Below are 15,930 nucleotides of genomic sequence, written 5' to 3' on the forward strand. Positions count from 1 at the left end.
ATGAAGTATCAGACTGGGAGGAAGAAAGAGACTGGCAGTAGTGCCGCCCCAATATCGCTCAGTGAGTTTAGGTAGACCCAAACTACCACCCAAACCCTACCTGACCTGACTTACAACAGGTGCTTGTTTCCACACGAACCTCTTTTAGGGGCTACATTCTGACCAGGCCACCACCCCAAACCACCCCCCCCCCCCACAACATCCCCACATCGCCATTGGGTAGGCAGAGCCTACCCATAGAAAACAAACCCACAATCCCCCCCACCTCCGTCATACAGATGGTCTCCACGTACCCCCTCTTGGGACTCGGACGCACTCACGTTTCCGAGCCTGTGCCTCAAACTGTGACAGGTTTTGCCGGGTGGCCGGCCTCACATCCACTTTTTCTCCATTAAGGACTTTTCCTGGCAGCAGTTCCAACAATCTGTGAACAGAGTTTTCTGAGGCAACCACTACCTCAGCATACCTTGAGGAAGAAGAGATTGAAAAAAAGATGAGTGAGATCTACTAGACAACAGAGAGGAAAACAAAGAAACTTTCTCCCACTTTCAGTGAAAATTGGTAAAACAAAGGCTATCGTATCAACACTAGACATGCATACAAAAATACCAGCAACAAAGATGCTTCTTCCTACAATCGCCCTAAGTGGAATCAGAAGTCAGTTTACTTTGCCCTCCAATGTCCTACCACATCGTAATCAGGTTCCTCCGTTGGTAGTTTGCCAAAATCAAGCCAGTAAACTGGGGCAGGGGTCGAAGGGTTAAAATCCAGGGTCAGATATCGTGCATTTGTTATCCTAATGGTCACAAACTAAAAGGGGCTTCTCAAATCCAGACCTCACCCTTTGGACTGGCCATTTGCTCGATTCTCTGCAAATTTCAACTCCACCACATCATAGACTCCTATAGAGCGAATAACCTGGATCAGCTGCTGGTCTGTGGTCCACTGGGGCCGACAAGGTGGAAAAGGAAGAAATGTCAAGAGCTACACACCACCCCCACCCAGAATATCCCCAAACCTTCCCTCAAACCTGGTACTCTAGTCACAGCATTCCCTCCTACAAGAAACCCAAAAGCCTACTGACATCCCAATCGTCGAAGGCTTTCACTGTAGGCTCCACCCACACCCCTTCCAAAACACAACCACTTCTCATCCTTAAGATGAGGAAAATTAGAGACTATTTTATCTACTCTATCACTTGGGTTGGCTAGTAGTCAGGTAATCTTCCCACTCAGTATACTTTCCTAGTCTGGAAGAACCACTCCCCCACGATCCCCCAAATATACCACAAAGAGCTTACAGAGAAATCATTGCCCGCCCCAGGTATACTAGCAAGGTCTTTGATCCCCATCACCCATCACTGTTATAGGACCATCTAAAGAGCACCCAGAGTTCAAGGGGCTCACTATGGAATCTCACCCCAGAAGGACCCTGCTAGACGTAAAGCCCCAGGGTCAAGGCCACTAATAAGATGGCAGAAAAAGCAACTACCCACTGAATCACTGCTCTCTTCGGCACCAGTACGTCCTCAGGATAGCTCTCTTTCAGAGATCAATCCAACCTGATCCCAGGAAAAAGAAATCCAACCCCATCAGAGGACAAAACAGTGCAACAGTGGTTCTGAAAATGCCATCACCTCCCGGGGCTCTCCCTCAGCCCACCCAGCCATCTTCCGATCACCCACACTCACCCAAGAGAAGCTGCCCACATAGACAGCGGCTCGCCGGTTCCGCAGGCCACTGTAGGTGTAGAGGATGGCCGGGGTCTTGTTATTGGGCTTGGGAGAAGGTTCCTGGCGCACAGGAGGTGGCGGTTCGGTGCTGCTGGTTCTGTCATCTGAGGGCTGAGAGGCAGCTGTCAAGACGTCATCGTACAGGTCAATCTGATCTGTATTGTTGAACTCTGGGTCCTAGGAAATGAGGGGCGGCAAAGCCTGGCTTGCAAAACTTTCATGGTGTTCATTCCATTTCACTCTAGTAGAGAATCCAAACACTGCCCAACAATATAGAAAAATCTCCTTGCACTGTCTGGGAGGCCCCAAAATAAACTCACTACAAAATAAGGCAAGAAGGACTTCCTCGTTGGTTTTTATCTAAATATGCTTGTCTAAATTTCCTTGAGGGGGGGCCGAAGAGATATCATGGAGGTAAGGCGTTTGCCTTTCATGCAGGAGGTCATCGGTTCGAATCCCAGCGTCCCATATGGTCCCCCGTGCCTGCCAGGAGCAATTTCTGAGCCTGGAGCCAGGAATAACCCCTAAGCACTGCTGGGTGTGACCCAAAAACCACAAAAAAAAAAACAATAAACAAAAAAAAATTTCCTTGAGGGGGGGAGGAGGGAAGGAGGGGAGGAAGAGAGAGAGGGGGGAAGAGAGAGAGAGTAGAGAGAGAGAAAGAAAGAGAGAAAGAGAGAGAGAGAGAGAGAGAGAGAGAGAGAGAGAGAGACCCTGTTGTTGTCTGCAATGTTACTGGACTTGTCACCTCAGAGAATCAAAAGATGTAAAACAACTAAGAATACTTGGGAGGAGGGGGGAGTTAAATGCCTGCCCCAGAGGTAGGCAGGAGGGAGGGTGGGTGGGAAATCGGGGACATTGGTGGTGAGAAATGTTCATGGGTGAAGGGTGGTATACATTGTAAGACTGAAAATCATGAACAACTTTGTAATCAAGGTGTTTAAATTAAATAAATGATTAAAAAAAAAAAAAAGGTGGGCAGAGAGAAAGAGGGGGGAAAGGGAAGGAGGGAAGAGTTAAATACCTACCCCAGAGGTAGGTAGGGGGAGAGTAGGATGAAACTGGGGACATCAGTGGTGGGAACTTTACACAGGTGAAGGACAGTGTACTTTTTTTTTTTTTTTTTTTTTTGGTTTTTGGGCCATACTCAGGGGTTACTCCTGGCTGTCTGCTCAGAAATAGCTCCTGGCAGGAGGCACGGGGGACCATATGGGACACCGGGATTTGAACCAATCACCTTAGGTCCTGATTGGCTGCTTGCAAGACAAACACCGCTGTGCTATATCTCCGGGCCCAACAAAATTTTTTAGTATCTTTTTTTAAACTTTATTTATTTATTGACTGATTGGTGTTTGGGCCACACCTGGCATTGCTCAGGGACCATATGGGATGCTGGGAATCGAACTGGGTCCCTCCTGGGTAGGCCGCATGCAAGGCAAATGCCCCACTGCTGTGCTATCCCTCCGGCCCCAAGTTTTCATATCTTATATATAAAAGCAAGAGCTTAAAAAACACACACACACAAAAAACAGGGACTAGAGTGATGGCGCAACAGTAGGGTGTTTGCCTTGCATGCGGGTGACCCAGGACGGACCATGGTTCATCTCCCAGCGTCCTATATGGTCCCCCAAGCCAGGAGCGATTTCTGAGTGCATAGCCATGAGTAACCCCTAAACATCACCGGGTGTGCCCCCTCCCAAAAAAACCCCCAAAACACACTAAGTCAATTTATACAGAGAACACAAGGGTAATGCATGTTAAAATAGGTGCCAACAGCTGGGGCCGGAGCAATAGCACAATAGCAGTGTATTTGCCTTGCATGCAGAAGGATGGTGGTTCAAATCCCGGTATCCCATATGGTCCCTGGCATATGGTCCCTCGAGCCTGCCAGGATCAATTTTTGAGTGCAGAGCCTCAAGTAACCCCTGAGCACTGCCGGGTATGCCCCCCCTCAAAGGGGTGCCAAAGGCAACAAAGATACTGACTGGTACTACTTACTGGTCATAGGGCCGGAGTGATAGTATGAGGTCAAGGTGCTGGCATTGACTACAGTTGGCCTTGGTTTGATTTCTGGCATATGGTCCCTCAAGCACCTAGGAGTGACCAATCCAACCGGACCACAGGAAAAAGAAACCCAACCCCATCAGAGGACAAAACAGTGCAACTGTGGGGCTCTCCATTTGGCCCACCCAACCACCTTCTGATTACCCACACTCAGCCAGAAGAAACTGCCTACATAGACAGCAGCTCCTCTGAACAGAAATAAGCCCTGAATACCTCCAAGTGTGGTCCATATCCCCTTCTCCCAAACAAACAAAAAACTTTTGATTATAAAACTCAGGACAGGGCTAAGGGCTAAGGACATAGCTCAAATGGTTGGAGTGCTGCTCTCCATGTGCCAGGCTGCAAGACTGAACTCTGGCACTGCTGCATTACTAGGGCCCAGCACTGAACTGTCTGGTCCAAGGAGCTGGGCCAAATATTACCAGAAGCAGTGCCCAGACCTGTGCACTATTTGGGAGGCCCCAAAATAAACTCACTACAAGGCCACTGTGGTAGCTAAAATGATATAAAGTCATGTCCAGCCTATGTAAGACTCTGAACTACAGCCCCAGCACATGACCCTTTGCATTTCCCCCCAAACCCCCCATAGTCCCTATGGCAAATTAATGACTGGGGATGTGAAGTAATTCCCAGGTTTGGCCTCAAACAAACAAACAAACAAAAAGAGTATGTGAATCCCTCAAACAAACAAAACAAACAAAAAGAGAGAGTATGAGTGAGTGAGTGAGTGAGTGAATCCCTCACAATTATCTCATAGTAAGAGCAAATCTTTTAATTTAAAATAAAAAAGTAAAGGGGCTGGAGCAGTGGCACAAGCAGTAAGGCATCTGCCTTGCCCGCGCTAGCCTACGACGGACCAAGGTTCGATCCCCTGGCGTCCCAAATAACCCCCCAAGCCAGTATAGATTTCTAAGCACGTAGCCAGGAGTAACCCCTGAGCATCACCAGATGTGCACCCCCCCCCCGAAATTTAAATTAAATTAAAAAGTACAAATACAAGTAATAGTAAAAGGAAGACTGACTGAGGATTTTTCCAAGTTCTATTTCTCAAGTGCCATACAGATCCAATGCATCATCACACTTAAACAAGTGACACTGGTGAGTGGTGCCACTTTCTGTGCTACAAACAGGACAAGCATGGGATGCTGGGTTTGTCCCAGGTTGGTAGCATTCAAGGCAAACGCCCTACCACTGTGCTATCACTCTGGCCCCTAAACCTTAATTTCTTAAATGGTGAACTACATCCTTTTGTTTTGGGGCCACACCTAGTGATGCTCAGGGCTTACTCCTAGCTCTGTAGTCAGAAATCACTCCTGGAAAGCTCAGGAGACCATATGGGAAGCTTGGGGCAGGGACCCGAGAGACAGTATTTGCCTTGCATGCAGAAGGACAGTGATTTGAATCCTGGCGTCCCATATGGTCCCCGGAGCCTGCCAGGAGCGATTTCTGAGTGTAGAACCAGGAGTAATCCCTGAGCACTGCCGGGTGTGACCCCCCAAAAAAAAAGTATTTCAGGGGCAGGAGTGATAGGACAGTGGAAGGGAGTTTGCCTTGCAACACTGCTGACTGGGATGAACCTGGGTTTGATCTCCAGCATCCCATATGGTCTCCTGAGCCTGCCAAGGAGCAATTTCAGAGTGCAGAGACAGGAGTAACCTGGGAGTGCAACTGCTGGTATGGTCAAACAAAACAAAACAAAAAGAGATATTAAGCAAAAAAAAAAAAAAAGGTATTAAGCAGGGGCCGGCGAGGTGACGCTAGAGGTAAGGTGTCTGCCTTGCAAGTGCTAGCCAAGGAAGGACCACGGTTCGATCCCCCTGCGTCCCATATGGTCCCCCAGAAGCCAGGGGCAATTTCTGAGCACTTAGCCAGGAGTAACCCGTGAGCATCAAGCAGGTGTGGTCCAAACCCCCCCCAAAAAAAAACAACAAAAAAAAAGGTATTAAGCAGAAAAAGTTTAAGAAGCGTTGATTTTTTTTTTTTTTTTGTGGTTTTTGGGTCACACCCGGCAGTGCTCAGGGTTTTTTCCGGCTCCTTGCTCAGAAATTGCTCCTGGCAGGCACGGGGGACCATATGGGACGCCGGGATTCGAACCGATGACCTGCATGAAAGGTAAACGCCTTACCTCCATGCTATCTCTCCAGCCCCAAGAAGCGTTGCTTTAAACAATCACCTCACTGGGTATTACTTAAACCTGTGAATATATATCAAAATAGAAACTGCAAGAGTAGACTTTTGGTTTTAATCCATTCAGGGTAACTCCTAGCTCTGTGCTCAAAGATCATTCCTAGAGAGATCGGGGAACCATTATGAGATGCTGAGGGAGCTGAGGATGAAACCTGGGCCAGCATCATGCAAGGCCAATGCCTTACCCACAGAACTATCGCTCTGGTCCTACAAGAGTAGTCTTTGAGAGCAATGTGAGAATCGAGAAAAAGGTAGGCCAGGAATGCAGCTGGCTCAGCAGTAGAGTATACACATCTTGTATGCATAAGACCTTGGGGCTGATCCCTAGTACTGTAGAACAAAAATGCAATGAAAGAACCATTGACAGTTCTAGAGTCAAATATGTGGGAAAAAAAAAAAAAGCCTGGATTCCAAAGTGACAAGTGTGCAGCACAGAAGGGAAGCTACATTGGTGAGAAGAAGGAAGGCAAGGTGAATAGGTAAAATAGGAGAGCAATAAACATTTTGCATTTAAAACATTTCACTTTAGGGGGGACAAATAGCACAGTGGTAGGGTGTTTGCCTTGCCCATGGCTGACCCAGGACGGACCTGGGTTCAATCCCCATCGTCCCATATGGTCCCCAGGAGCGATTTCTGAGCACACAACCAGAAGTAACCCGAGTGTCACCGAGAGTGGCCCCAAAACAAAGCAAACAAAATGAAACATTTCACATTCTGTTCCTCAAGAAATCCAAATCTAGACAGATCACTTGCTCCTTGCCTCTTTCTTTCACTCATTCATGGAACAGAGAAGCTGTGTTTGCCCTTGTTAAAAATGGAGACTGGCATAAGTGACTAGACCCTCCCGACACTAATTTTTGGTGTGTACCACTTGACATCAGGGTGCTTTCTTTCCTTTTTAAATTCAAGGCCTTTCAAACAGGCCTTAAATAAACACACCACATTAGATAGAAATCGTAACTGAATTCATTCCATCCATGCAGTTATCAACCTTTAAAAATTCCTCAAAGTACCACAGAACAAAATTGCCACTGACTGGAGCTGGAGAGATAGCACAGCAGTAGGGTGTTTGCCTTGCACGCGGTGGACCCAGGATAGACCTGGATTCGATTCCTGACATCCCATATGGTCTCCCCCAAGCCTGCCAGGGACGATTTCTGAGTATAGAGCCAGGAGTGGGCCCCGAACAGTGCTGGGTGTGGCCCCCAAACAGACAGACAAAATAAAAACTGCCACAGACAAATGGGTAGCTAAGCAACAGGAGATTTAGCCAACTTAAGAGATCAAATGTATCACCAGCAACTCCCCACATCACAAACCCGTCCTAGGCAAACCTTTTGGGGTCTCAGGTTATGAGAGACTCGGTCCTGGAAGACCTTAACTTAAGGGCTACTTTACCACTCAAAGAAACCACAAAATGATTCAATGAATGCAAACTTGTCACAAGACTCAAATGGTCTCTGGGCCACTGAGCCTCAGCTCAAAGAAGTTGGTCGGAAAGTCTTGATGGCCAGGGCCGGCCTGTTGAGGATTCTGTTGAAGAAACAAACTATCAAACTGGGCTTGGACTTAGACCTGTGAGCAACACCTATCATTTTACTTCTTCAATTAGGCGTAAAAAGGCAAGACAAGCAAACAGATAACTTTTGGTAACCAAAGTAACAGATCTATGTAATGATGGAATAAGTTAAAGCCAAACCTAATTCAAGTAGAAAATAGGATGTTTTGCATACACTGATAGTTTCATTTCAGGGATACTAAAAAAAAAAAAAGGGGGGGGGTAGAGAGCTAAGATGTGGCTTAGTGGTAGAGATACACCTGGATTCCATCCTTGGCACCAGTACTGTCAAAGTAGAAAGAAAAAGAAAAAAAAAGACACAGCAGAAAAAGAACTGTGGATTTCTTATAGTTTCTTGGCTAATAATAACGTGATTTTTACTTCAAATCAGAGTCTCTCCCTGTATACCTAATGATCCTACCCTCTGGCCCCCTTTCCCATATCTCTAAGAAAATAGAGCCTAGGATTTTTGTCAAAGCTGTTAATACTTCAGTTTAGTTAGATAATTATCATTTTCAGTTTTCATTTCATGCCTTCAGTTTCTGTCACTTTCCACTGCTTTTCAGCACCGGCCACAGATTCTAGATCAGAGATCCCATTTTTCCTTTGCCTCACTAGTTCCGATAGAATGTTACGCTAGCTGAGGGAAGTGGCTCCATCAAGATCTGCTGACGGCAGTCAAGAACTCAGCACCCAAGAACTCAGCACCCATGCAAAGTGCCTGTCTTGGCAAAAGGAACAAAAACAAACCCCGCAGCAGAGCAGCAGCTCCCACTGACAACATTTCTTCTCCCCAACCCAAGAGGCAGCTGGGAATCCCAGAGACTTCCATCAGAGGCTGGAGCAATGGTCACAGGCAGGGTGCTTGCCTTGCTCACAACCAACCTGGGTTCTATCCCCACCACCCCATATAGGTCTGCTAAGCCTACAAGAAGTGATCCCTGAGCACAGAGGCAAGAAATAGCCCTGAGCACCAGAGTGTGGTCCCCAAACCAAGACTCCCAACAGAATAGGAATGAAACTGTGCAATAAGTAACCACACCCCTTTCCCTGAAGCACATGTTCTTCAGCACTCAGGAAGTTGTCACTTGAGCACTCCATGTAAGTGCTCTATGCTTATTTTCTCTGGGAAAGCAAAATATAAACGGGGTTCTTGTGTTCGGTTTATTTGGGGTGGATCAATATTCATAGGAACATTCTAAAACATCAGAGTCAAAGAGAGCACTGAGTTGGTAAGGCATTTGCTTTGCATGAAGCCGGCCACGATTCAATCTCCTGCACCCCAGATGGTCCCCAGAGTCCACCAGAGTGATCCCTGAGGAGTGCAGTCAGGAGTAACTCTTGAGCACCACAGGGTGTGCCTCTACCAAGAAAAATCGAAAACAAAATAAAACTACGATGTACTTCAACTTGCCAGACATTAAATATTATCTACTGACAAAAATGCATACAAGATTCTACAACCTATGGTTCATCTTAAACCTGTAAGTCCTTTTAAACGGAAAAACATCAGAGAAAAAAACTGCTGAGACCACAGGCTTTACCCTAACAAAGCAGTGCCAAGTAGACAGTGTCTTTTCCATGACCTATACTCCTATTGCTAAAGAAGTTATGAAATCTCATGTTGTCAACTCTAACATGGCTCTCTATAGTGCAGAACCCCACTGTACACATTCCTAAAGTGAACTAGCATCTCTGTTATAAATTCACAGATACAGAAATTAAGAAAGGGGAAGCTTTCATTAATAATAGAAAATAAGAAGTGAAGAGACAGTATAAGGAAGAGATTATTGCCTTGGTAGCATGATCCCAGTTTGATTCCTGGCAAAACAAGTGGCCCCCAGCACTGACAGAAGTAACCCCTGGTTGGGGCCAAAGCGATAGCACAGTAGTAGGGCATTTGACTAGCACAGGGCTGACTCAGAATGACTGTGGTTTGATCCCCCGGCATCTCATATGGTCCCAGAGCCAGGAGTGATTTCTGAACCCATAGCCAGGAGTAACCCTGAGCACCACCGGATGTGGCCCAAAAACAAAAAAATAAAAGTGACCTCTGGGCAGTCAGAAGACCTGAGCACCACTGGATCTGGCCCCAAGCCCTTCCCCAAATAATAATAAATAATGGGCCGGGTAGGTGGCGCTGGAGGTAAGGTGTCTGCCTTGCAAGCGCTAGCCAAGGAAGGACCGCGGTTCGATCCCCCGGCGTTCCATATGGTCCCCCCAAGCCAGGGGCGATTTCTGAGCACTTAGCCAGGAGTAACCCCTGAGCGTCAAACGGGTGTGGCCCAAAAACCAAAAAAAAAAAAAAAAATAAATAATAATAAAGAGTTAAGGAATCCTTCTTTTGCTGTCCTGATTTTAAGTTAAAAGAAAAAACCCAGGGCTAGAGAGACAGTATAGTAAGGGCAGTTGCCTGACATGTGGCTGAACCAGGTTCCCTGGTACCCATTTATCTCCCAAACTTTACTAGGAAGGATCCTCTTCTAGCACAAAGTCAGTAATAAGCCTGGAGCATACCCAAATATAGTCTGAAAACAAAAACAACCAAGTCTGGGCTAAAGAGATAGTACACGGTAAGTATAACACTTGCCTTGCAGGCAAGTGACCAAAAGACTGCTTGAAGAAGGCCTGGGTTCCATCCCCAGGCACCTATGGTCCTGTGAGAACAGCCTGGAGTAAACCTAAAGAACAGAGCTAGGAGTAGCTCTGATAAAAAGAGATTGCAATATGGAAGGAAAGAGATGAATCAAAAGGCCAGAGCAGATGTCTCTCATTCATTTATGAGGCCCCAGGTCCAGCACTGCAGTCCCCTAAGCAACCGCCCCCCTGTATAGACGTAGTGGACCCCAGCACCACTGGCCTGACAATGATCAAAACTACAAATTTTCATATCATGTATATTTTCCAAAAATAAGTATTAATAATATACAAAGAACTATTGAACTTAAAAAGGTGAATTCATTGTGAGTGAATTTTTCAGAAAGCTGTTAAATAAAAAACTTGTTCAATGCACAGCAGCAAAAGAGAAAAGGTAGAAATAACCCAAATGCCCACCAGCTAATACACAGATGAACAAAAAAGTAATACATCCACCAAAAGATTATTATTGAGAAACAGGAAGAAAATACTGGATTAGCGATGTAGCTCAGTCATTTAGTCCAACACCCTGGGTTCCATCCCAGGCACTAAAAAAGAGGAAAAAAATACAAATAGACTGGTCCAGGGGCCAGAGTGATAGCACAGCGGTAGGACATTTGCCTTGTATGCGGCCAACTCAGGATGGACCCGAGTTCAATCCTCAGCATCTCATGTGGTCCCCCAGCCTTCCAGGAGTGATTTCTGAGCGCAGAGCCAGGAGTAACACCCCACCCCACCCCCATACACTGCTGGGTGTGGGTCAAAAGAAAAAAAAAAAAAGATTAGTCCAACAATATAGACCTTCCTCAAAAACCTAGAAATTGAATTACCATATGACCCAGCAATGCCACTCCTGGTAATATACCATATGGGCCAAGAAAAAAAGACATCTGCATTCCTATGTTCACTGTAGCATTATAACCAAAATCCAAAAACAGCCCAAATGTCCAAGAAGATGAGTGGCTAAAGGCATCATGGTATATCTACAAAATGGAATACTATGCAGCTTTTAGGAAAAATGAAGACATAAAGTGTGCTTATACTTCGATGGATATAGAGTATTATGCTGAGCAAAATGAGTCAAAGAGAGGGACATAGGATGATTGCATTCATTTGTGAGATTAAAAAAAAAAAAGCATGGAACTAATTCCCAAAGATAATAGAAACAAGGGCCAGGAAGACCAGTCCATGATAGGAAGCTCTGCCACGCATAGTGGGGGAATAGTTAGGGCAGAGAAGGGACCACTAAGACAGTGATAGTTGGAAATAATCACTTTAATAGGTGCTGAAAGGAGGTAAAGGGATATATGATAACTCTTCAGTAAAAATACTGTAAACCACAAGGGAACAAGGAAGGAAGGAAGGAGGGAGGGAGGGTAAGGGAAGAGAGGGGGAGAGGGGGAGGGAAAGAGAGAGAACATTTGCCTGAAGCTAGAGCAAGAGAGAGAACATTTGCCTGAAGCTAGAGCCAGAGAGAGAGAGAGAGAGAGAGAGAGAGAGAGAGAGAGAGAGAGAGAGAGAGCATTTGCCTGAAGCTAGAGCAATAGCACAGTATAGGACTGACCCATGTTCAATACCTGGCATCCCCGTGAGCCTGCTAGGAGTAATTTCTGAATGCATAATCAGGAGTAAACTGGGTATGGCCCAAAAACAAAAAGAAAAAAAGAAAAGAAAAACATTTGCCCGAAGGATAGGCAGGGCAGTGGGGGAACATCAGTGACAATGACAAGAAAGTGCCCTGGTGAAGAGATGGCTACTGGACATTTGACTGAAACTCAATCATAAATAGTTTTGTAACCATAACATTCCCCACTACCACACACACACACACACACACACACACACACAAATCAAACAAACAAAACACAACACCCCAAAGCTGCCAGGAGAGATCCCTACCAGTCATAAGCAAGCCCTAAGCACTGCCAGTGTGGCTCCAACCCCCCACTCCCAATATCCACAGCGCCTGGTGTGGCCCAAAAAGCCAAAGGAACATGGGAAGCTCAGAAAACAATAGCCGGGTTGAGTGATAGCAGAGTAGGGAGGATACTTGCCTTGCATGCAGCTGATTTGGGTTGAATTCCCAGTACCTCATATGGTCCTCCAAGCCCGTCAGGAATAATTCAGGACCAAAAAGCCAGGAGTAGTAACTCTTGAGTACCACCAGGTATGGCCCAAACTCCATCTCTCCCCCCACAACAATAGCCTATAACTAAATAGACTAAACCTTTCCCAATTCACAAATAATTCTGCCCTTTTGTAATTAAGTTTTAATATATTTGAGTTAATCTGTAGCCATATTTTAATGACTAGTATAGCTAAGGAGACATAGGACATGGGTATTAAAAAGTGTAACTAGGGGCCTGGATAGTAGAGTGGGTAGGACATTTAACTTGCATGCAACTGACCCAGGTTCAATCCCTGGCACCCCAGACGGTCTCCCAAGCACCACCAAGAGTGATTCCTGAGTGCAAAGTTCTGAGAACAGCAGGTATGGCCCAAATATCTCCACCCTCCAAAAAAATGTTTAACTGAAACTAGAGAGCTAGTACAGCACTAATGGAACTGGCACTTGTATACAGCTAACCCGGGTTTGATTCCCAGAACTATATATAGCACCAGGCCTCATCCATCGTGATTTCGAATACAGAGCAGGAATAAGCCCAGAGCACAGATAGGCATGTATTCCCTCTAAAGAAAAGTATATCTAGTAAAACTATAATGAACACAAAGGCATCACACAATCAAAACTTTTCTATTTTGGGCCATACCCAGTGATGCTCAAGGGCTACTCCATTAGTTCTGGTGGTGCTAAGGGGACGTCAGGGATCAAACCCAGGACAGGCACGTGAATGGCAAGCTTCTTATCCACTGTACTATCTCTCCAGCCCCACTATCTATTCTTTATGCTTTTAAAATTTCCAACTCAAAACACAGTGCTTTAATTATACATTTTGTTTTTGTTTTTTTTTTTGTTTGTTTTTTGGTTTTTGGGTCACACCCAGCGGTGCTCAGGGGTTACTCCTGGCTGTCTGCTCAGAAATAGCTCCTGGCAGGCACGGGGGACCATATGGGACACCGGGATTCGAACCAACCACCTTTGGTCCTGGATTGGCTGCTTGTAAGGCAAAAGCTGCTGTGCTATCTCTCCGGGCCCACATTTTGGTTTTTAGTCATATCCAGTTGTGATTACTCCTGGTGATGCCCCAGGGGCCATATTTGGTGCAATGGACTGAATCAGTTTGGTTACATGCAAGGCAAGCACCTAAACCTTGCACGTACTCCAATCCCTAAATATAATTTTTTGCTTTTTTTTTGTTTTTTTTTTTTTTTTTTAGCCACACCCAGTGGTGCTCTCAGTAGTTACTCCTGGCAAACTTGGGGGACCATTGGTTGCATGCAAGGCAAACACCCTATCTGCTGTGCTATCATTTCAGCTCTAAAATATTTTTCTTTTTTTTTTTTTTTTTGTGGTTTTTGGGTCACACCCGGCAGTGCTCAGGGGTTATTCCTGGCTCCAGGCTCAGAAATTGCTCCTGGCAGGCACGGGGGACCATATGGGACGCCGGGATTCGAACCGATGACCTCCTGCATGAAAGGCAAACGCCTTACCTCCATGCTATCTCTCCGGGCCCAGCTCTAAAATTTCAAATGTAAACTTATTCCAAGTGAAAACAACAGCATGTGTCAACTGTTCCTATTGTCTCACGTTTAAGTGTGTAAAGCCCGGCTTGAGTGACAGCACAGCGATAGGGCGTTTGCCTTGCATGCAGTCAACCCGACAAACCAGGTTTGATTCCTGGCATCCCAAATGGTGCCTCCAAGTCTGCCAAAAGCAATTTGAGTGAAGAGCCATGAGCAACCTGAGCATCACCGGGTGTAGGGAGCCCCAACCCCCCAAAATGTGCAAGGCCCTAGGTTCATTCCCCCGCTAGGAAGGTAAGAGTGATGGCCAGGACACTTTCCTCTAGTCTGTCCTTTTCATCCACTTTCCAGATTCTTATGTATACCTGTGGAAAGATGCCAATTGAAAGAACCAGCTTACTCAAGTAGTATAACGCTGAAAACAAGTCATACAAGGCCTCGTAGTATAACGCTGAAAACAAGTCATACAAGGCCTCAGTAAGTTGGAAGAGTCTGAATCACTAAGATTTGTTCTCAAGAGCTCAGAACTATAACGTAAACAAAGACGACCATTTCAGTCACCATATAAAATTCCTTGACGCAACACAAAGAGAGCAAATTCTGAGGGTAGCTGAGGTCTTTTATTTGTTTGTTCTGGGCCACACCCAGGCTCTGCGCTTAGAAATCACTCCTGAAAGACTCGGGGGACCATCTAGGATCCTGGGACACTGAACCCAGGTTGGCCACGTGCAATGCCCTACCTACTGTGTTCAGAGGGTGGTTTTTAACTTGTTTTTTAACTGAGTTACTTTGTGGCCCACATCTTTCTCCTCTCACCCGGCTTACCAAGAGAGAGAAAGAGAAAAAAAAACTAAGACCCATCAACAAAACCTATGACATCAAATCGCCAATGAACACTCAAGACTGCACTGAGATAGTTACAAGTGAAAGTTACAAGTTACAAGTGAAAGCAATTTGAATAGGACAGAAATTAACTGCTAAGTCGTTTGGGGGGGGGGGGGAGAAGAACAGGGGGATTTGCCCTGTCCTGTAGGGAAAGAACTATTATTAACAACTCTGAGGTTGCAACTGGAGAGGATAAAAAAAAAAAAAAAAAAAAGGAGGCATCCCTCCCGATTAACACAGCGGAACAATTATGAGCTTAACGGGTAGTTGCCTGCCTTCGCAAAGACTGGCATTCAGCTTGGGCTTACTAGGAAAGCGAGTTCCACAGGTTGATTCACCGTTGTTTCATTCAGCCTGATTTTTATGCGCTCATAAAAAAAAAAAAAAAATCAAAGCCCTAAAAGAAAAAGAAAAAAAAAAAAACTTGCCTGGAGGCTTAAATATAAGCAACTGGAACAGGCCAGCCATCTCATCGGTGGTGATGGTGAGTGAAAAAAAGTCTGTGCCAGAGGGACCATTGTCCCACTCAACCCGAGGAGGTCTGGTTGAGCCAATCAATCAATCAATCAATCAATCAATCCCCAAGGCCCGGAAGATCGCCTGGGACCATCAGAACCGTTTTATTTGTTTTCCTATGCTGCTGGATCTTATTTTGTTTCTCCGGGGGCTGATGCCAGGCCCTTAGAGAGGCCCCCAACAGCTCCCATGATGGCACCCCACCACCACCACCCACCATCACCACCCCTCATCCCTCACCTGGTTGAACTCCTCGTCCGCGTAGATGTCAATCAAGTCCACTCCTTCGGACATGATGGCTCCGGCGGCGGGACGGGGACGGAGACGAGACGAAGACGACGACGATGATCGCGAGTTGGGGGGCACGGGAGCTCAGCGGGAGAGAAGCTGTGGCCACTGCTGGAGGAGGAGAGGGGGGAAAGGCCAAAGGTCAGAGGTGAGAGGTCAGGGGTTAGAGGTCGGAGGTCAGAGGTCAGCGTCTCCCTCAGACGCGGCCCACGGAGGCCCCGCCCCGCCACTCGGGGGCCTGGGCTCGGCTCCCTCCGGAACCCTATTCCAACGGCCGCGGGTTCGAGTCCCCCCCCCCACACTCACACACCCCCCAGGCAGGCCCGCCAAGGCCGCGCTCGGCCCGGCTAGGCCCGCCCCGCTCGCTCGCTTCCTTCCTTCCTTCCCAGGCCCGACGCCCTCGGCTCCTTCTCTCCT

The 15,930-nt window shown here is 46.5% G+C and overlaps 1 protein-coding gene across 2 annotated transcripts in view; it reads right to left on the reverse strand.

The window, feature by feature from the left end:
- Window positions 1-15,530, reverse strand: part of CPSF7 (cleavage and polyadenylation specific factor 7) — a 39,944-nt gene extending 24,414 nt beyond the window's left edge. Inside the window, exons 1-4 of one of the 2 annotated variants that reach the window (XM_049779681.1) lie at window positions 15,466-15,530; window positions 1,691-1,909; window positions 842-945; window positions 321-466 (exon numbers count right to left, since the gene is read on the reverse strand). In XM_049779681.1, the coding sequence (XP_049635638.1) occupies window positions 321-466; window positions 842-945; window positions 1,691-1,909; window positions 15,466-15,519 (523 nt within the window). In that variant the 5' untranslated portion in view covers window positions 15,520-15,530. Of the gene's footprint in view, window positions 1-293; window positions 467-841; window positions 946-1,690; window positions 1,910-15,465 lie in introns of both variants that reach the window. The other variant, XM_049779680.1, reaches the window with a different exon arrangement.
- Window positions 15,531-15,930: the final 400 nt, after the last annotated feature.

Source organism: Suncus etruscus, chromosome 9 (assembly GCF_024139225.1).
Source record: "Suncus etruscus isolate mSunEtr1 chromosome 9, mSunEtr1.pri.cur, whole genome shotgun sequence".
In the NCBI taxonomy this organism is placed as follows: domain Eukaryota; kingdom Metazoa; phylum Chordata; class Mammalia; order Eulipotyphla; family Soricidae; genus Suncus; species Suncus etruscus.